The 22,070-nt window shown below is 39.3% G+C and overlaps 1 protein-coding gene across 1 annotated transcript in view; it reads right to left on the bottom strand.

Annotated features, from left to right (window-relative positions):
- The window catches only part of TERT (telomerase reverse transcriptase), a 192,456-nt gene that overhangs the window by 45,717 nt on the left and 124,669 nt on the right, over positions 1-22,070 (bottom strand). Inside the window, exons 11-13 of the mRNA XM_089655257.1 lie at positions 16,346-16,531; positions 12,687-12,813; positions 12,529-12,590 (exon numbers count right to left, since the gene is read on the bottom strand). Coding sequence (XP_089511383.1) covers positions 12,529-12,590; positions 12,687-12,813; positions 16,346-16,531 — 375 coding nt within the window. The remainder of the gene's footprint in view (positions 1-12,528; positions 12,591-12,686; positions 12,814-16,345; positions 16,532-22,070) is intronic.

Genomic DNA, 22,070 nt, shown 5'->3' with positions numbered 1-22,070 from the left:
TTAATACTTGGTTGCAAATCCTTTGCCGTCAATTACAGCCTGAAGTCTGGAACGCATAGACATCACCAGACGCTGGGTTTCATCCCTGGTGATGCTCTGCCAGGCCTCTACTGCAACTGTCTTCAGTTCCTGCTTGTTCTTGGGGCATTTTCCCTTCAGTTTTGTCTTCAGCAAGTGAAATGCATGCTCAATCGGATTCAGGTCAGGTGATTGACTTGGCCATTGCATAACATTCCACTTCTTTCCCTTAAAAAATTCTTTGGTTGCTTTTACAGTATGCTTTGGGTCATTGTCCATCTGCACTGTGAAGCGGCGTCCAATGAGTTGTGAAGCATTTGGCTGAATATGAGCAGATAATATTGCCCCAAACACTTCAGAATTCATCCGGCTGCTTTTGTCAGCAGTCACATCATCAATAAATACAAGAGAACCAGTTCCGTTGGCAGCCATACATGCCCACGCCATGACACTACCACCACCATGCTTCACTGATGAGGTGGTATGCTTAGGATCATGAGCAGTTCCTTTCCTTCTCCATACTCTTCTCTTCCCATCACTCTGGTACAAGTTGATCTTGGTCTCATCTGTCCATAGGATGTTGTTCCAGAACTGTGAAGGCTTTTTTACATGTCGTTTGGCAAACTCTAATCTGGCCTTCCTGTTTTTGAGGCTCACCAATGGTTTCCATCTTGTGGTGAACCCTCTGTATTCACTCAAGTCTTCTCTTGATTGTTGACTTTGACACACATACACCTACCTCCTGGAGAGTGTTCTTGATCTGGCCAACTGTTGTGAAGGTGTTTTCTTCACCAGGGAAAGAATTCTTCGTTCATCCACCACAGTTGTTTTCCGTGGTCTTCCGGGTCTTTTGGTGTTGCTGAGCTCACCGGTGCGTTCCTTCTTTTTAAGAATGTTCCAAACAGTTGTTTTGGTCACGCCTAATGTTTTTGCTATCTCTCTGATGGGTTTGTTTTGTTTTTTCAGCCTAATGATGGCTTGCTTCACTAATAGTGACAGCTCTTTGGATCTCATCTTGAGAGTTGACGGCAACAGATTCCAAATGCAAATCGCACACTTGAAATGAACTCTGGACCTTTTATCCGCTCATTGTAATTGGGATAATGAGGGAATAACACACACCTGGCCATGGAACAGCTGAGAAGCCGATTGTCCCATTACTTTTGGTCCCTTAATAAGTGGGAGGCACATATGCAAACTGTTGTAATTCCTACACCGTTCAAATGATTTGGATGTAAACACCCTCAAATTAAAGCTGACAGTCTGCAGTTAAAGCACATCTTGTTCGTTTCATTTCAAATCCATTGTGGTGGTGTATAGAGCCAAAAATGTTAGAATTGTGTCCATGTCCCAATATTTATGGACCTGACTGTATAATGAAAGGCTAGAGATGAAGGGGTTCATGTTCAGATGTACAGGATAATGGAGGTGATGGGTTAATATACATGTCATTAGAGACAGGATGGAGATTAGATGTAGAGGGGATAAGAGAGGTAAAAGGGTTAAAAAAAAAAAAAAAAAAAACGATCCCGCAATAAACCCCCTCCTACCCTAAATCTGATGCTTCTTTTGCTCTGGAATTAAGAAATGATATTTGATTTGTTAGATCCTCCTCCTCCTTCTGTTGTAAGAGGAAGGGACTGTAGTAAAGTTTTAATTTTGTGATTGGTCATCACAGTGATTACAGGGCTCAGAGCTACTTGGAACGGCTCTGCACACTGTCTGTGAATGGTGGCTGATGACGGTTCGGGACACAAATTGTCTAAGGACTATCTGAAGTGCCATTTTTAAACAGCACTCCAGGATTAGATGTCTATAAAGGTTATACTGGTGTTGGAAGCTAAGGTTGGTAAGCAGAACAACAGTCTTTAAAAAAAAGTATTTTATTTATACCATGCTCAAAAAAATTAAAGGAACACTTTAAATCAGAGTATAACATCAAGTCAATTAAACTCCTGAGATATTGATCTGGTCAGTTAAGTAGCAGAGGGGATTGTTTATCAGTTTCAGCTGTTTTGGTGTTAATGATAATTAACAACAGATGCACTAGATGGGCACTAATGAGATGAACCCCAAAACAGGAATGGTTTTACAGGCGGAGGCCACTGCCATTTGTTTCCCTACTCATCTTTTCTGTCTGTTTTTCACTAGTTTTGCATTTGGCTAGGGTCAGTGTCATTACTGCAAAAAAAAGTGTGAAAAAGAATTCACAAGAAGATTGACTTTTTCTTATGTCACCTCTCTATCATAGGATGATGACATACTTGATGTCATACTTCCTAGATGATGTGCAGCACCCCACCTCCACTATCCTGCGTGGATATTCATATTGTTTCCATGTCAGCTACACATTAAGGGATGCATTTAGGCTGCATGCTAGCGGTGAAGAATTTCCACATCATTATTGACAGGGCCCTGCCATTCCAACTACAGATGTCCTATGGAGAAGTCATTATTGATACTATGTTTTATTGATACTACGTAAGTTCCACTATCACCCCGGATCACATTTGGACACTATTTTCAGTCATACCAGTCAAGGTCTACCTGAATTCCTTCAATAAGGCATACTATGTTAACCTGAAGACTGTGACTTTGAGTAATGACATCATTAGTCTCAATATCTCTATTGACGAACATGTCAGCAGCATTGTTTACATCCATGTGTTGCATGTATTTTTCTGTTTGATTCATGCCCTGAGTTGGATCTTTTTACCAGATCTCTAGCATTGTCTAGTTGGGCTGCTCAGTCCGTATATTTAATTGGTACTATTGTTATGCATTGCATTTTTGATGTACAGTCCCATATTTCTAGATTATATTTGTGTACATCCCCTACATGGTGGTGTTTCCAATGTGCCTGTGCTGTATATACATAAGACCTTGTGTCGTCTTTACAGCACAACTTACTACATGGCCGGTCAGGACGGCCGTCTTTTATTTTTCGTTTTAGCTTGGTTCTTTTGGTATGGTCTCATCTTGTGGTGATGGCTAACTGTGGTCTTTACCTTAATGTCTAAATATGAGCAAATCTTGCAATAAAGCAGTATTTTTGATGACTTTCTGGGTATCGCTTTCTTTCCATAATGTAATGGCTTTCTTCTTGTGAATTCTTTTTCACACTTTTTTGCTGTCTGTTTTTGGTTACTGGGCAGATAAAATACATCCAGCGATACAAATAAATATTTATAGCCTCAAGTTCCTCTGTTGTTATTCTACAGTGTCATTACTGGCAGCATGTGAAGATACCTAGACCCTACAGAGGTTGCACAGACAGTCCAACACCTCCAGGATGGCACAGAAGTGCAATTGCCAGGTGGTTTGCTGTGTCTCCCAGCACAGTCTCAAGAACATGGAGGAGATTCTAGCAGACAGGTAGTTACTCTACGAGAGCTGGACAGGGCCACAGAAGGTCCTTAACCTATCAGCAGGACCGGTATTCTGCTCCTTTGTGCAAGGAGGAACAGGATGAGCACTGGCAGAGCTCTATTAAATGACTTCCAGCAGGCCACTGGTGTGAATGTCTCTGACCAAACAATCAGAAACAGACTTCATGAGGGTGACCTGAGGGCTCGATGTCCTCTAGTAGGCCCTGTGCTCAATGCCCAGCACCATAGAGTTTGATTGGCATTTGCCATTGAACACCAGAATTGACAGGTCTGCCACTGGTGCCCTGTGCTTTTCACGGATGAGAGCAGGTTCACCCTGAGCATGAAAGGGTCTGGAGAAGCCATAGAGAACGTTATGCTGCCTTCAACATTGGTGAGCCAGTGATGGTTTGGGGAAGCATATCCATGGAGGGTCGCACAGGCTAGAAAATGGCACCCTGACTGCCATTAGGTATTGGGATGAAATTCTTGGACCCATTGTCAGGCCCTATGCTGGTGCAGTGGGTCCTGGGTTCCTCCTGGTGCACGACAATGCCCGGTCTCATGTGGCGAGAGTATGCAGGCAGTTCCTGGAGAATGAAAGAATTGGTACCTGTGAATGGCCTCCACGCACGCCTGACCTAAATCCAATAGAACGCCCAAGGAGCTCAATGATGCCTTGGTCCAGATCTGGGAGGAAATATCCCAGGACACCACCCGTCATCTCATTAGGAGCATGCCCCGATGTTGTCCGGCATGCATACAAGCACATGTGGGCCATACAAACTACTGAGTACCATTTTGAGCTGCTACAATGAAATTTCAGCAAAATGAACATAATTGTTTTTGGGGTGTCTTTGAATTTAGTCCTCTGTAGGTTGATAATTTTAATTTCCATCAAACGATGGGGCATCCTTACGTTCTTAACACATTACCCAGTCCATATCAGTATAGATATATTAGTTTATGCTGTCACCCTTCGGTGTTTCAGTACCAGCAGTTCCATCATATTCAGTCACTTTCCTCCAAGTGCTTCCTCCTCTAGCATGATATTTTTCCCCATTGAGATCTGATGTGTTTTTAAAGTGTTCCTTTAATATTTTTGAGCAGTGTACTTAATCTCTAACCCAAATTATTTGTTTTAGTTTTGGACAAGAGATGTAAATTACAACTTGCTATTTATATCCAGACTCTGGATTTTCTCCTTACTTCCTGTCCTGGTTATAACAAAGGAAGTATGGGGAATCTTCATAAGGGTCTGTGAATCTTCAAATTATATACCAACTTGATTCATCTCCAAGATCAATCCTTATGTGTTCATGTGTACCTCAAAAAAAAATAAAAGCTGCATATAGTGCATTGCCCTCAATTTTTCCAAAATCAATATTAAAGTGCACTTATGATCAAACTTGTATTTTAAAAAAAAAATCACCCGGTGTCCCTCAAATATAGCTTTATCTCTCACTCCCCATCAGGATCCAATCATGGCCGATACTATGGACTCATCATCATCAAATAAAGAATACCTCAGAAAAAAAACGCATAGTGTGTCATCCTTTAAACATGTGATCAGTGCTCTCCTCTGCACCACCACTTAGTGAAATGCAAAATCACTCTCCACCACCTTCCAAACCATGCACCTTACCGGACTACAGATGTCCAATCGCATAAATACAGTTGCAAGAAAGTATGTGAACCCCTTGGGATTACGTGGAGTTTTGCATGAATTGGGCATAAAATGTGCTCTGAACGTCATCTAAGTCACAACAATAGAAGAACACAGTCTGCTGAACATAATACTACACAAACATTAGATGTTGCCATGGTTTAACTGCACATAACATGTAAACATTCACAGTGCAGGGAGGAAAAAGTATGTGAACCTTTGGACTTAACTGGTTGACCCTCCTTTGGCAGCAATAACCTCAACCAAACGTTTCCTGTAGTTGCAGATCAGACCTGCACAACGATCTGGAGTAATTTTGGACCACTCCTCTTCACAAAACTGTTTCAGTGTAGCAATATTCTTGGGATGTCTGGTGTGAATCGCTCTCTTAAGGTCATGCCACAGCATTTCAATCGGGTTGAGGTCAGGACTCTGACTGGGCCACTCCAGAAGGCGTATTCTGTGCTGTTGCAGCCATTGTTTTGTTGAATTACTTGTATGCTTTGGGTCATTGTCCTGTTGCATCACCCATCCTTTGCGGAGCTTCAGTTGGCGGACAGATGGTTGTACGTTTTCCTGCAAAATGTCTTGATAAACTCTGGAATTCATTTTCCCATCAATGACAACAATCCGTCCAGGCCCTGAGGCAGCAAAGCAGCCCCAAACCATGATGCTCCCTCCGCCATGTTTTACAGTGGGGATGAGGTTTTGATGTTGGTGTGCTGTGCCTTTTTTTCTCCACACAGTGTTGTGTGTTCTTCCCAAACAACTCAATCTTGGTTTCATCTGTCCACACTATATTTTGCCAGTAGTGCTGTGGAACATCCAGGTGCTCTTTTGCAAACTTCAAACGTGCTGCAATATTCTTTTTGGACAGCTATGGCTTCCTCCGTGGTGTCCTCCCATGTACTCCATTCTTGTTTAATGTTTTCCTTATTGTAGATGTGTCAACAAAAATGTTAGCATGTGCCAGAGATTTCTGTAGGTCTTTAGCTGACACTCTGGGATTCTTCTTTACCTCATGCAGTATTCTGCGCTGTGCTCTTGCAGTCATTTTTACAGGACGACCACGCCTAGGGAGAGTAGCAACAGTGCTAAACTTTCTCCATTTGTAGACAGTCTGTCTTACCGTGGACACATGAACATCAAGGCTTTTGGAGATACTTTTGTAACCCTTTCCAGCTTCATGCAAGTCAACAATTCTTGATCGTAGGTCTCCTGAGAGCTCTTTTCTGCGAGGCATGGTTCACATCAGACAGTGCTTCTTGAAACCAGTAAACCCAAAACAGGTGTGTGTTTTTTTAAAGGGCAGGACAGCTGTCAGCAACACATCTAATATCACACTGATTGGCTCCAATTAGCTCTGGGAGAAGTTATTAAGCTAGGGCCTCACATACTTTTTCCTCCCTGCACTGTGAATGTTTACATGTTATGTGCAATTAAACCATGGCAACATCTAATGTTTGTGTAGTATTATGTTCAGCAGACTGTGTTCTTCTATTGTGACTTAGATGACGTTCAGAGCACATACTTTTTCTTGCAACTGTAGATATAGGATGGCTCCTCTTAATCCATACTGATCCAATCTCCAATCCCAATAAGCATCGTATAATATGACTCAAAAGAAGAGAAATACCATATAGTGTAGTAAATTTGATATAAATGGTCTATTTAGTAAAATTGTGCTTACAAGATTCAAAAACTCTCAAATCGTATATTTTCTCAATGAAAAGCAGTGAACATACCTCCACATACAGCACAGGTTATACAGAACCTCTTCAAAAATGGCCGCTCCCTACTTCTGGTCTACGTCTTATGTTTTTAAAGGGGTGTGTTCATCAGACTGAAGTCCAGCTTTATACTCTCCTTCCTCCCTTCCTTATACATCAAAACCACCGTCTTAGAGTGGGGCAGACCAGTTTATACGGCCAATCTCTACCTTATATCCTATATAGTCTCTTAAAATCTAACAAATACGGAAAGGCAACTTTCGGCAAAATATATCTACTTTAGCACATCTTTCTTAATGGCTGAATTCTAAAATTATACTTAATCACACAAATTATATACAGTCAATTAAACAGCTCAATATTCTTCTTGTACGCCATCTTGTGGTATAAATTGATAAATTACCACAAGACAGATATACCTTTCTACTTATGATGTCATTATATGGGCTGAATCTCACTTTTTTACATAATCAATAAATACAATACACCTTAAAAATACACAATCACTACAATGCAACTCAATATTATCCCTATACATCATCTGGTGGTATATCACTTCCAGATGGATAAGAATTAAACATTTAATACATTTTATTGCAATATTAATAAAACTTTCTAAAATCTAAAAAATTATATTTGTATAAAACTAGGGGGTTCTTTATTAGTCCCTACAATTATATAAAATATATTACGAGTACAAAGTGCTAGGAGATCCGTATATGCATATTATATATTCATATAGAAAAAAAAAATCACCCTAAATACACATTAAAATTTATATAAAACTATGTGTAATAAAGTATATAAAATTCTTTTACTAAAAATGGTTTTTATTTCTAGAAAAACTCATAAAAAATACATAATATATAGTCCCCATCTAACCTCCTATTCCCCTATCTCCAGCAAGATACCATTAGCTGGTCAATCCTTATCTCTCAAGAACAATATGTAAAATGGGAACCCCTACCAAAAACTGATTATAATATTCTCACAATAGATCAACTCAATACCAATGGACTCATACATCAGAAATAAAGCAATTCAGGTCCAAATCAACATTAAGGCCTTTAGGTTTCAATGTATCCAATTGGAAAATCCAGAACATTTTGTTCTTGGAAATTTCCCTGGTTTTATTACTACCTTTCCAATGTCCCTCTATTTTATCTAAACCCCCAAAACTCAGTTGTGTAGGGTCACAATTATGGAAATTCCTGAAATGTCTAGATAAATTATGGTCCTTTTTACCTTTCTTAATGTTGGAGACATGCTCTCTTAATTTTTTTATATAATGGTCTAGTTGTTGTTCTTGCATATTGGAGCTTGCAGGAGCATTCCAACAAATAAGTGACATATGGAGTAGTACAAGTAATGAACTCATCGATTATAAATTCTTTACTAGTTACCTGGGCGTTAAAAGTCTCTATTCTTTTCTCGTTTTTACCCCCGTCGTTTTGCAAATATTGCATTTTTTGCAAGGGAAAAAACCTTTTAAGTCAAACATTTGAGTTAGTTATTTCCTAGGAGGGGAGATAATAATCTTCACTAATTTACTACGTAGATTTGATGTCTTTCTATAAATAAATGAGGGCTTATTTGGTACTACTGGACCTAGGATTTTATCCCTTTTGATTATCGGCCAATATTTTTCCGTAATTAATTCCATTGATTACGTTTTTATAGAAACATTTTTTTTAGTAAAATAATTTTATATTCTTTATTACACATAGTACTCGTAATATATTTTACATAATTGTAGGGACTAAGAAAGAACCCCCTAGTTTTATACAAATTTAATTTTTTAGATTTTAGAAAGTTTTTATAATATTGCAACAAAAATTTATTAAACATTTAATTTTTATCTATCTGAAAGTGATATACAACCAGATGATATATAGAGATAATATTGAGTTGCATTGTAGTGATTAATGGATTGTGTATTTTTAAGGTATTTTGTATTTATTGATGTATAAAGAGAGATTCAGCCCATATAATGACATAAGTAGAAAGGTACAGTCAGGTCCATAAATATTGTGACATCGACACAATTCTAACATTTTTGGCTCTATACACCACCACAATGGATTTGAAATTAAAGGAACAAGATGTGCTTTAACTGCAGACTGTCAGCTTTAATTTAAGGGTATTTACATCCAAATCAGGTGAACGGTGTAGGAATTACAACAGTTTGCATATGTGCCTCCCACTTGTTAAGGGACCAAAAGTAATGGGACAATTGGCTTCTCAGCTGTTCCATGGCCAGGTGTGTGTTATTTCCTCATTATCCCAATTACAATGAGCAGATAAAAGGTCCAGAGTTCATTTCAAGTGTGAAATTTGCATTTGGAATCTGTTGCTGTCAACTCTCAAGATGAGATCCAAAGAGCTGTCACTATCAGTGAAGCAAGCCATCATTAGGCTGAAAAAACAAAACAAACCCATCAGAGAGATAGCAAAAACATTAGGCGTGGCCAAAACAACTGTTTGGAACATTCTTAAAAAGAAGGAACGCACCGGTGAGCTCAGCAACACCAAAAGACCCGGAAGACCACGGAAAACAACTGTGGTGGATGACTGAAGAATTCTTTCCCTGGTGAAGAAAACACCCTTCACAATAGTTGGCCAGATCAAGAACACTCTCCAGGAGGTAGGTGTATGTGTGTCAAAGTCAACAATCAAGAGAAGACTTCACCAGAGTGAATACAGAGGGTTCACCACAAGATGTAAACCATTGGTGAGCCTCAAAAACAGGAAGGCCAGATTAAACTTTGCCAAACGACATGTAAAAAAGCCTTCACAGTTCTGGAACAACATCCTATGGACAGATGAGACCAAGATCAACTTGTACCAGAGTGATGGGAAGAGAAGAGAAGGAAAGGAACTGCTCATGATCCTAAGCATACCACCTCATCAGTGAAGCATGGTGGTGATAGTGTCATGGCGTGGGCATGTATGGCTGCCAATGGAACAGGTTCTCTTGTATTTATTGATGATGTGACTGCTGACAAATACAGCAGGATGAATTCTGAAGTGTTTCGGGCAATATTATCTGCTCATATTCAGCCAAATGCTTCACAACTCATTGGATGCCGCTTCACAGTGCAGATGGACAATGACCCGAAGCATACTGCAAAAGCAACCAAAGAGTTTTTTAAGGGAAAGAAGTGGAATGTTAGGCAATGGCCAAGTCAATCACCTGACCTGAATCCGATTGAGCATGCATTTCACTTGCTGAAGACAAAACTGAAGGGAAAATGCCCCAAGAACAAGCAGGAACTGAAGACAGTTGCAGTAGAGGCCTGGCACAGCATCACCAGGGATGAAACCCAGCGTCTGGTGATGTCTATGTGTTCCAGACTTCAGGCTGTAATTGACTGCAAAGGATTTGCAACCAAGTATTAAAAAGTGAAAGTTTGATTTATGATTATTATTCTGTCCCATTACTTTTGGTCCCTTAACAAGTGGGAGGCACATATGCAAACTGTTGTAATTCCTACACTGTTCACCTGATTTGGATGTAAATACCCTCAAATTAAAGCTGACAGTCTGCAGTTAAAACACATCTTGTTAGTTTCATTTTAAATCTATTGTGGTGGTGTATAGAGCCAAAAATGTTAGAATTGTGGCGATGTCCCAATATTTATGGACCTGACTGTATATCCGTCTTGTGGTAATTATCAATTTATACTACAAGATGGCATACAAGAGGAATATTGAGCTGTTTAATTGACTGTATATAATTTGTGTGATTAAGTATAATTTTAGAATTCAGCTGTTAAGAAAGATGTGATAAGTAGATATATCCTGCCGAAAGTTGCCGTTTCCATATTTGTTGGATTTTAAGATAATATACAGGCTATAAGGTAGAGAACGGCTGTATAAACTGGTCTGCCCCATTCTAAGATGGTGGTTTTGATGGATAACAACTTCCATACCAGGCACTTTTACCCCCTTCTTGCCCAGGCCATTTTTCAGGTTTCAGCGCTCTCACACCTTGAATGACAATTGCGCGGTCATACAACCCTGTACCCAAACTAAAATTTTATTATTTTCTTCACACAACTAGAACTTTCTTTTGATGGTATTTAATCCACACTGGGGTTCTTATTATTTGCTACATTAACAAAAAAAGACTTTTGAAAAACAAAAAAAAAATACACGTTTTTCATTGTTTCTGTTATAAAAGTTTGCAAATAATTGTTCTTCAAAAATTTAGGCCAAAATTTATTCTGCTACATGTCTTTGGTGAAAATAACCCAAATTAGTATTATTTAGTTTGTAGGAAAGTTATAGAGTTCACAAACTATGGTATATATCTGAATATTGATGAATCCTGAAGTACTGACGGCCAATCTAATTTCTTGAGGTCCAAGAATTATCAGAACAGTACAGATATCTCCCAAATGACCACGTTTTGCAAAGTAGACAGTCCGACGCATTTTATAAGAGGCATGGCAAGGTTTTTGAAGTTGTAATTTATTTGTCATAATTTTTCGGAAAATGAAAAACTTAAAAAAAATTTCACTTTTTTTTTTACATACGGTCACCAGTGCAGTACAGCGTCATCATATAACTGGCATGGCGGTTATCAGGGACACTGACTGGTGACAGTATGAAAAAAAAAATATAATTTTGAAAAAAAAAATTAAATTTTTTTATTAGTTTTAATTGTATTACATTTTTTTTCTTTTGTTTAAGATTTTTTTTTCATATTTCACTATGACCAAAGTAGTACAATGTTACCATATCAAATTTACTACACTATATGGTCTCTCTCTCTTCTTTTGAATTATATTATACGATGCTTATTGGGATTAGATCAGTATGGATTAAGAGGAGCCATCCTATATCTACTTATGTGATTGGACATCTGTAGTCCGGTAAGGTGCATGGTTTGGAAGGTGGTGGAGAGTGATTTTGCGTTTCACTAAGTGGTGGTGAAGAAGGGAGCACTGATCACATGTTTAAAGGATGACACAATATGATACTTTTTTTCAGAGGTATTCCTTATTTGATGAGGAGGAGTCCGTAGTATCAGCCATGATTGGATCCTGATGGGGAGTGAGAGATAAAGCAATATTTGAGGGACTCCGGGTGATTTTTTATATACACGTTTGATCATAAGTGCACTTTAATATTAATTTTGGAAAAATTGAGGGTATTGCACTATATGCAGCTATTTTGCGTTTTTGAGGTACACATGAACACATAAGTATTGATCTTGGAGATGAAGTTGGTGTACGATAATTATAATTTGAAAATTACTTTGGACTTTTCTGTGAGGAAAGTGTGACTTTTTGTGCATCTAGGGGATTTATGCTATTGCACAATAAGAAATTTTAGGGATTTACCGATTTGAAATTTATGAATCTTCATAAGGATCAAACCTTCATGTGTTTAAAAAAAACAAAACTAAACAAAATAATAACATTTTTATATTGCGGCCTGTGTCATTGTGACAAACTGAGAGGAAATCTCATCAGTTACAGGAGCAGCAATTGAAAAAACATTATTAAATTCCGATAGCTTTGCCTGTTGTGCACATTCCTCAACGAGAGTTAAAGTCGCTAAACAGCCAAATTCAGAATATATGTTCTTCATGTGTGTATGCAGAGTGGATATAAATGCTTGGCATCATCTATATCATTTAAATCACATAGCAATATTAACAACCACTGAAAACTGTTTTGTTTACGTTAAGTAAAACATAGTTATTTGATTTTACATAAATATGTAGCTTTCTACATACCTGTAAGCTTGGAGTAATAATATCTTGTAAACGTTGATGCACACAGTTCGAAGGCTATTTATCTACAGTTTAATACAAACACTAGTTAAGTGAGATTCTAGAACACCAGAAATTTTTTTTTCAATCAGAAAAGCAATATAAACCATAAAGAGTCTTACTTCAAGGTCAAGGAAGAGACCATGACATTTAAGTTGAAGAAGCTTTATCAGTTTACTTTTCAAAACGCTGCCTGTTGCCTTGTAATGGCAAAATGTCAGACTGGATCGAATTGAAGTGCAAGAATATCTGCAGGGACAATTAATATATGTGAATGCTCATTATGTAGATAAATATGAGCCATAGTTTATGTTAAGGTGAATACAAATTCTAATGCACAACAAGGCTTATTGCAGCAGTTAGTAGTTTTACAAAGAAAATGAATGCTGCATGCTTAGGCTTCATACAATATTAGGTCGTTTTTCCCATATTCCTGTAGATCTGGTTGGTTTGTTAAAAGAATAATAAGATACACAGTATTGAAAATCCACTTTGGGTTATGTCAACTTCTTAAAAGCCTTCTCTTCACTCTAGCCACAGTTTTGAGAACTACAACTGCTTGGACCAAAAACTTAAAACAAGTGGGGTTTTTACACACACCACTCTTCCCTTGCATTATTCCATACTCCATGGGGTTGGAATTTAATAATTTTTAGTCCCGCGTGCTCAATGCTCATCCTTTCTAAGCAGGTTTACCTCTCTCAGTGGACATACACAGTACAAAATGATTGAGAGCCATTATTAGTTTCACACATGTAAACTAAAGTGGGACTGAAACTGCTACTTGCTATACCATGACCTGGATAAAAGGTAGTTCTTCACAGCCAATTTGAATGTACAATTTATGAAAACTATTTATTGTGAGGGCCTACATGGTTGATGAATCTAAATAATATTGGACAGAAACTGGACAATTAGACTGCAAAATGTAGGATAGCTTTACATTTCTGTTTGAACAATGGTTATGTGTAAAACAAAAATCTGACAGCTCAATCCCTTCTAACATGCTCTCTAGTTATCCAAGAGATAACCGGTGGACATCCAGTACCATACCTTCAAATTTAAATATAGCTCAGTACACAAGCACAATGATTCAACAGACATTGTTGCTAATCTCCTAGATTGTAAGCTCGAAAGAGCAGGGCCCTCAATCCCCTCATGTTTTGCATTGTATTGTTATTGTTCTGTCACATGTTCTGTCCCCCTTTGTAATGTACAGCTCTGAGCGAACTATTGGCACTTTATAAATACTGTATAATAATAATCTACAGTAAAGGAAATACATATTTGATCTCCTGCTGATTTTGAATGTTTGCCCACTCACAAAGAAATGATCAGTCTAAAAATTGAATGGTAGGTATATTGTAACACAGAGATAGAATAGTAACAAAAAATGCAAAAGAGATGCATGTCTAACAAATTATGCACAAATTTGCATGTTCATGAGGGAAATAAGTATTTTGATCCTCTATCATTCAGCAGGATTTCTGGCTACCAGGTGTCTTTCATACAGGTAACAAGCTGAGATTAGAAGCGGTCTCTTAAAGGGAGTGCTGCTATTCTCATTTTGTTACCTGTATAAAAGACCTGTCCACAGAAGCAATCAATAAGATTCCAAACTCTCCACCATGGCAAAGACAAAAGAGCTGTCCAAGGATGAGGAAAGAACAAATAGAGGGCGCACAGGCCTAGTGCATTACCATAAAAAATGTTTAATAAGAAATAAAGTAGGTGTTGTACTCACAAACGACAAAGTCAAGGCACATCATAAAAGAACAGCTGGGTCAACACAGAGCTAAGTCCTCGAAACGCATCAGCCTATTGGATGTCTTCACTCCCTATTGCGGACTGTTACTCAGCGCGGTGTTGACCCAGCTCTTCTTTTATGACATGCCTTAACTTTATTGTCATTTGTGGGTACAACACCTACTTTATTGCTTAAACATTTTTTATGGTAATGCACCAGGCTTGTGCGCCCTCTGTTTGTTCTTTACTCATTCAGTATATTTGGATTTCTCCGGTCTACTGAGGGCAGCAAGGTGTGCATGTTCCAGGACATTCTTAATGTGGTTGTAGCCTGCATCAAGTCCATCCCCAAGCGCAGGAGCATTTGTGTTTGCTGGTTCTTAGCTGTCCAAGGATGTCAGGGACAAGATTGTTGACCTATACAAAGCTTGACTGGGCTACCAAACTAATTCGCCAAGCAGCTTGGTGAGAAGGTGACAACAGTTGGTGCAATCATTCGCAAATGGAAGAAACCCAAAACAACTGTCAGTCACCCTAGGTCTGGTGCACCATGCAAGATCTCACCTCGTGGAGTGTCAATGATCATGAGAACAGTGAGGAATCATCCCAGAACTACACGTGAGGGTCTTGTCAATGATCTCCAGGCATCTGGGACCACAGTCACCAAGAAAACAATTGGTAACACACTACACTGGCAAGGACTGAAATCCTGCAGTGCCCCGCAAGGTCCCTCTGCTCAAGAAAGCACATGTCCTTGCCCATCTGAAGTTTGCCACTGAACATCTGAATGATGCAGAGGATGACTGGTTGAAAGTGTTGTGGTCAGATGAGACCAAAATCAAGCTCTTTGGCATCAACTTAACTCGCCGTGTTTGGAGGAGGAATGCTGCCTATGACCCCAAGAACACCATCTCAACTGTCAAACATGGTGGTGGAAACATTCTGCTTTGGGGGTGTTTTTCTGCTCAGGGGACAGGAAAACTGCACTGCATCAAAGGGACGATGGACAGGCAATGTACTGTCAAATCTTGGGTGAGAACCTTCTTCCCTCAGCCAGGGCATTGGAAATGGGTCATGGATGGGTGTTCCAGCATGACAATGACCCAAAACACACGGCCAAGACAACAAAGGAGTGGTTCTAGAAGAAGCACTTAAAAGTCCTGGAGTGGCCTAGCCAGTCTCCAGACCTTAATCCAATTGAAAAACTGTGGAGGGAGCTGAAAGTTCGAGTTGCCAAACATCAGCCACCAAACCTTAATGACTTGGAGAGGATCTGCCAAGAGGAGTGGGCCAAAATCCCTCCTGAGATGTGTGCAAAACTGGTGGTAAACTACAGGAAACGTCTGACCTCTGTGATTGCCAACAAGGGATTTGCCACCAAGTCATGTTTTGTGAAGGGGATCAAACACTTATTTCCCTCATGAACATGCAAATCAGTGCATAATATGTTAGACATGCATTTCTTTTGAATTTTTTTTTGCTATTCTGTCTGTGTTACAATACACCTACCATTCGATTTTTAGACTGATAATTTCTTTGTGAGTGGGCAGATATTCAAAATCAGCAGGGGATCAAATACGTACTTCCTTCACTGTAGAAGTCTCCAGCTACTCCAGCAGAAATATTTCTTCTGCACCTTCTGCCGAAAGAGGGTCTGCAGGGAAGAGAACACCATAGAAGTCTAGGGTGGCTCTATTGCACAGGTGCAACCAGAAGATTTTAATCAAAGTAGCAGAAGATTCCTGTGGGACAATTCAGGTATAAATATTAGATATATCTATCTCACCGTTATCTTAATTATTTCCCAGTGGCGGCTTCTTCTATTAAATTTGGTCCTAGCAAGATGTGAAAAGATGCAAATTAAGAGGCCTTGTAATAAGGCATAAGTGCTTCTTTATTCCTCCTGGTTCAATAGTACCATAAACTGATTCAAACACTGTGAATTACATTATTTAACTCTTAACTGAAGATTATAAAGCTTAAAAGCAACCTTCAGTCAAAATGAAACTAATACACTATGGTGAGCCTGTTTTACCGAGAATAATCACAGAACACTTCCAAAGTCTGTGTATCAAGCAGTAGGCCACACCATGAGAATAACGTGTTAGCTGGTAAGTGATGTATTCCTGAGCACCCTGGAATATCATCAATAGGAAAATTCACCATGGTCTTGGACTGGCTTATAGAGCATCCATATTCAGGAATTCCTTTTGCGAAAATTCTAAAAGAGAAACATGGTAGGTTAAAACATACTGCACAATTATACACAGTAAAGAATATTATATATAAACGCTGTCATTTGTAAATATGAAATGAAGAACATTAAAAACCCTATTATGAAATGTTATTTATAGTCTGATGAAAAAGAAAAAAAAATCTCAGCAAAAACAAATCTACAGCACATACCAAATTTACTTTTGAATGAGTCAAGTACAGTACATAAAAAAACGAAATAAGCAATAAACCATTGTGTCATAATTTTATCTAGACTGTTAATTAACGAATATTGATATGAAAGAGCCTGAGTCAGGTAAATCTACTAAACCTTAGAATGCCTATCACATTTGAGGAACACAATTTCCCAACTGGCTATTAATAGATACAGTAGTCACATTCAACAGGACTTTTTTGTAATGTTAAAAGGACATTTTCTATTGTAAATCTATAAAAATTTGGGCTATAATACACATCCCTGCAATTACCATTTATTTTTCTTCTATACAGTATTATTTAACTGCTTCCCGCCTGCAATGTACTGGGGTACGGGTACGTCACTCTGGCTGTACTAACACAGGGGGGCGCAGTGCTCCACACCCATGACTGATGTGTCCGGCAGACACAGTGGAATGAAGATCCCGGAGAACGGGATCGCTGTGTGATCACATGATCACAATGTTAGCAAAGCTGCTATGAGTCAATCCGATTCATAACAGCTCTGCTTCTTTTCCTAGTGAGCTGTGATTGGCCAACAGCTGTCACATGATACATGGGGCCAATCACAGCACCCTGTACCATGTGACCTGCTCCTGCCAATCACAGATCACTATCTTGAGCTGTCAAAAACCTAACTCATTCATGACCGTTCATGAATGAGTTAGGTTCACGACAGCAAGCATTGCATGAGAAATTATCTTTATTTCTCCTGCAAAGCAAAGTGTAAAAAAAAAAAAATGGTACTATGGTACTATTCTAATAAAATTATTTAGAAAAAAAAATTACATGTAAATAAATGAACAAAAAATACCATATTGAGAACAAAAAAAAAAAAAAAAGTTTTTTATTAAACTACTTGCCGACTGCTTACCCACATTTTGTGGGCGAGCAGCCGCTCTGGTCAAAGCGACTTAATCATACATCACTTCCCATTTCAGGGTGTGAATGCGCCTGCGCCCCCCTGGTCGGTCCAGGGAGAGAAGAGAGAACAATCGCACTGATTAAAAGCACTACATTTTATACACACACACGTTAGATTAGCACATTCAACCCTTTGATTGCCTCGTCACCCAGCCAGTGCCATTACTACAGTGTCAATATATAGAATTTTTCACTGATCACTGCAGCTACAGGCATCAACCTGGTATAATTGTTTTCAGCTGGAGGTCGGCTTTCGTGTAAAAGCAATCCTAGTGGCCAATTAGCTGCTGAATCATTTTTAAAAGCAGTGGAAAGGGACATCCACCCCCCCCCCTCCATTTTTAAATTGGGAAAACATCCAATCACCCTGATCTTTGTGTGATCGGATGCTTTAAGGGCAGAGGAGATTCTAGATTCTAACAGACCCCACATTTCTCAGAAAAGTATGCCTGTTTAAAAAAAAAAAAAAAAAAAAAAATCACTCCTGCCCCTTCCCGTGCTTGTGCGCAAAGACGAATGCAAGCGTTGGTCCCGTGTCGGTATGTAAACAGAGATTGCATCATGCATGTGAGGTATCATCACGAACGTCAGATCGAGGGCAGTAATTCTAGCACTAGACCTCCTGTGTAAATATAAATTTTAAAGCATCGCCTATCAATATTACAAATGTATGTACTTTGTTACCATTGCATGGGCATGCGCAATTTTAAAGCATGTAATGTTTGGTATTTATTTACTCAGCGTAACATCTTTTATCAAACAATCGGGCAATAAAATTCTAAAAAGTGTATTTTTCCCAAAAGATTTCTGTTTGAAAAATTGCCGCACAAATACTGTGTGAGATAAAAAATTTCAACACCCACCGTTTTATTCTCTAGGGCCTCTGCTTTAAAAAATATATATAATGTTTGGGGGTTCAAAGCAATTTTTTTTTTTAGCAAAAAAAAAAAAAAAAGTTCTTCATGTGAACAAAAAGTGTCAGAAAAGGCTTGGTCTTCAAGAGTGGTTGATGTGCGGCATAAGCTTTGAATGTTGGCCCTGAAATGCCAAGATAGTAGAAGCAACCTCTCCAAATGACCCCTTTTTGGAAAGTAGACACTCCACAGTATTTGCTAAGAGGCATGGTGAGTATTTTGCAGATCTCATTTGTTGCCACATATTTTTGGAAAAAGAAGAAAGAAAACAAAAATGTATTTTTTGTTTTCCAAAATCCTGTGACAAAAATGATATCTGTAAAATACTCACCATGCCTCTTATCAAATTCCTTGGGGTGTCTAATTTCCAAAAAGCCCCTATGTTGGCATTGGGTCCACAGTAGCATTTGCGTAGGCAAGAGTAGGACTGGTCATAGAGGGATTACTTTGATGCAGTTGGCCAGCTTAAGCATGTATTGCAATATGTGTGAACTAAATATCCCTGTTTGTTGCATAGTCTGCTTGAAAGGGTATATACCAGTGTGCAGAGGGCCCTTCGGAATTTCTACTTTCCAAAAAGGGGTAATTTGGGGAAGGGTGTTTGTACTATCTGGCATTTTAGAGCCTCCAAAACTAATAGGTAGTGGGGAAGTGATAGGAGGAAATATGCCCTTTGAAAGCCTGGAGGTGGTCATTGGATTTTGGGGGCCTGTATGCAGCTAGGCTGCCAAAAAGTCTCTCACATGTGGTATCCCCATACTTGGGAGAAGTAGAAGCATGTGTTTTGGATTGTTATTCCACATATACCCCTGGCATGCATGAGCAATATATCATTTAAGTGACAACTCTGTGTAAAAACAAAACTATCATTTTGTCAAAATTTGTGGTAGAAAATAAAATGTTCCATGGACTCAACATGCTTTTCTGCAAATCCTTGGGTCTACTTTCCAAAAAGGGGTCATTTGGGGGAGGGGGGGGGGGTTGTACTGCCCTGGCATTTTAGCACCTCAAGAAATGTGACAGGCAGTCAGAAAGTAAAAGTTGTGGAAATTCCAATACATATACACCATAGTTTGTAGACGCTATAACATTCACACAAACCAAAATACATGTAATGGAATTTTTTTTTTTACCAACATGTAGCAGAATACATTTTGCCCTAAATTTATGACAGAGTTTATTGGATATATTTTATAACCAAGAGTAAAATACATCTTTTTTTTCAAAATTTTCAGTCTTTTTTTTTTTGTTTACAGCGCAAAAAGTAAAAACAGCAGAGGTGATCAAATACCACCAAAAGAAAGCTCTATTTGTGTGAAAAAAAGGACAAATTTTGTTTGGGTGCAGCATTGCACTCTGCGCAAATACCATGGTATCAAGCCAGGGTTTTCTTTGATGTTTATATAGCTGAAATAGATTTAGAGGAAATAATATTGCTCAATGAATGAGCTCTTTGTTGCCAAAAATCACACTCCATGTGACAGGGCACTTTTTAAATCTACACCAGACTATTGTTCATCAAGAACCAAACCACTCTGCTACTTGTGACTCACGCCTAGATTTACCAGATTTAGATTCTCTCAGTAGTACAGCCATACATGCATTCCTTGTTCCCCATTGGGCTTGTTTAATGATGTTTTTCTTATAGTCTTGTTTCAAGAATTCCTCTTCCATCACTTGTGCTTCTAAGTCAGCCCTCTAACAAAGAGCAATTGCACCTTAGTTGTGTAAATTGACCTTTTGGTATAGCCCTCGTGACATATGCTGAGAGGCAACTATTGGCCCACAGAAGGACATTACTGCAAGTAGGCTAGCAGTATGCTGGAACTTGGATTCTGTGATCCTCTATTGAATCTACCAAAGTGATATATGAAGAGTTAATTTTTCTGCTCTGCTCTATTCTTGTAAAGAGCATATTGTACACATTTTTGTGCAAGTATCCCAAAACACTTCTGTGCCCAGCAAAGTGATTGCCTAGCAGAACTAGGGTCATTGGTTCGAATCCCAACCACGACACTACCTGCCTAGAGTTTGCATGGTCTCCCTGTGCCTGTGTGGATTTCCTCAGGATACTCCAGTTTCCTCCTACAGTCCAGAGACATGCTGGTAAATGGTCTAATTTGGCCTTAGTATGTATGAATGTGAATTAGGAACCTTAGATCGTAAGCTCCTCAAGGGCAGGGACTGATGTGAATGTAAAATATACACTATATAAGTATTGGGATGCCTGCCTTTACACGCCCATGAACTTTAATGGCATCCCAGTCTTAGTCAGTAGGGTTCAATACGGCATTGGGCCACCCTTTGCAGGTACAACAGTTTCAACTCTTTTGGTAAAGCTCTCCACAAGGTTTAGGAGGGTGTCTATAGGAATGTTTGACCATTCTTCCAGAAGCGCATTTGTGAGGTCAGGCACTGATGTCGGATGAGGCTAGAACAGGAAGGTGCTTCTAAGTGCAGTATATCCAGAAGAATCTTTAATAACGACAGTTAGAAACACTTAAACTCGTAGTTAAAACAGGATCAATAAAATCGTCAGTGCAGAGGCTCAATCCATCATGCGAGAACCCACTCTGCCGGCCAGCAGCTGCAGGGGGAGCTGAGCATCAGATGTCCAAGATGGCCACCGTAAGTTCTGGGATCGCTGGAACGCACGCTGTCCAGAAGACCAAACCGGAAGTGAAGTGGGTTAGGAACGGGCGTGGAACGGTGACGTGTTTTGGAGCATGCACAGAGCTCCTTCTTCAAGACCGATGCCAAACAAGTGATAGGATCCGAATAACTAGGAAGAAGGGGTGGGGAGGGGGCGGCCTGAGGACACGGAAAAATACGGTCATCTTCATGACACATGAGCAGGTCAAGGAAAGCTAGAGTGTTTTGGTCTATCACAGAGGTTAATGTTAAACCCATGTTGTTGGCGTTACAGTGGGTAACAAACTGTTGGAAACTGTCGATATCACCATCCAAAATGATGATGACGTCATCAATGTACCTGCCATAATAAACAATGTGAGAGGAACGTGGATTGTTGTTCCAAATGTGTAAACTCCCAGTATCCCATGGTTAGGTTTGCATATGAGGGGGCGAAGTTGGCACCCATAACTGTGCCTTGAGTTTGAAGGTAATAATCACCAAACTGGAATTATGGGGAGCATCGCCACCTCATTGAAGACGGTATTGACAAACATAGCGTCCCCTGACATTTTTTTGAACAGCACAGTAAATCCACCATGGGACTAAAAGTTTGGGTCATTGAGACCATGCCCACCGACCTCCCTAAAGCTGAGAGATTCCAGCGTTTATGTCATAGGGAAACATATTGGATTTATACTCTGGATGTTCTCATCACCTAGAGGTCTGAATGAGGACCTTGAGATTCACACCATTCTATAGAATTATACCCCCCCCCCCATTTTTCCTGGTTCCATCCCCTTCCTGATTGCTACTTGTATCTGTTATTCTTGATTTTCTCCAGATACCCCCCCCCCCCCT

Source organism: Staurois parvus, unplaced genomic scaffold (assembly GCF_062004578.1).
Source record: "Staurois parvus isolate SC_StPar_1 unplaced genomic scaffold, SC_StPar_1.0 ptg000829l, whole genome shotgun sequence".
In the NCBI taxonomy this organism is placed as follows: Eukaryota; Metazoa; Chordata; class Amphibia; order Anura; family Ranidae; genus Staurois; species Staurois parvus.
Note: the sequence above shows the minus strand (reverse complement) of the source record. Positions and strands in the feature narration are given on the sequence as shown.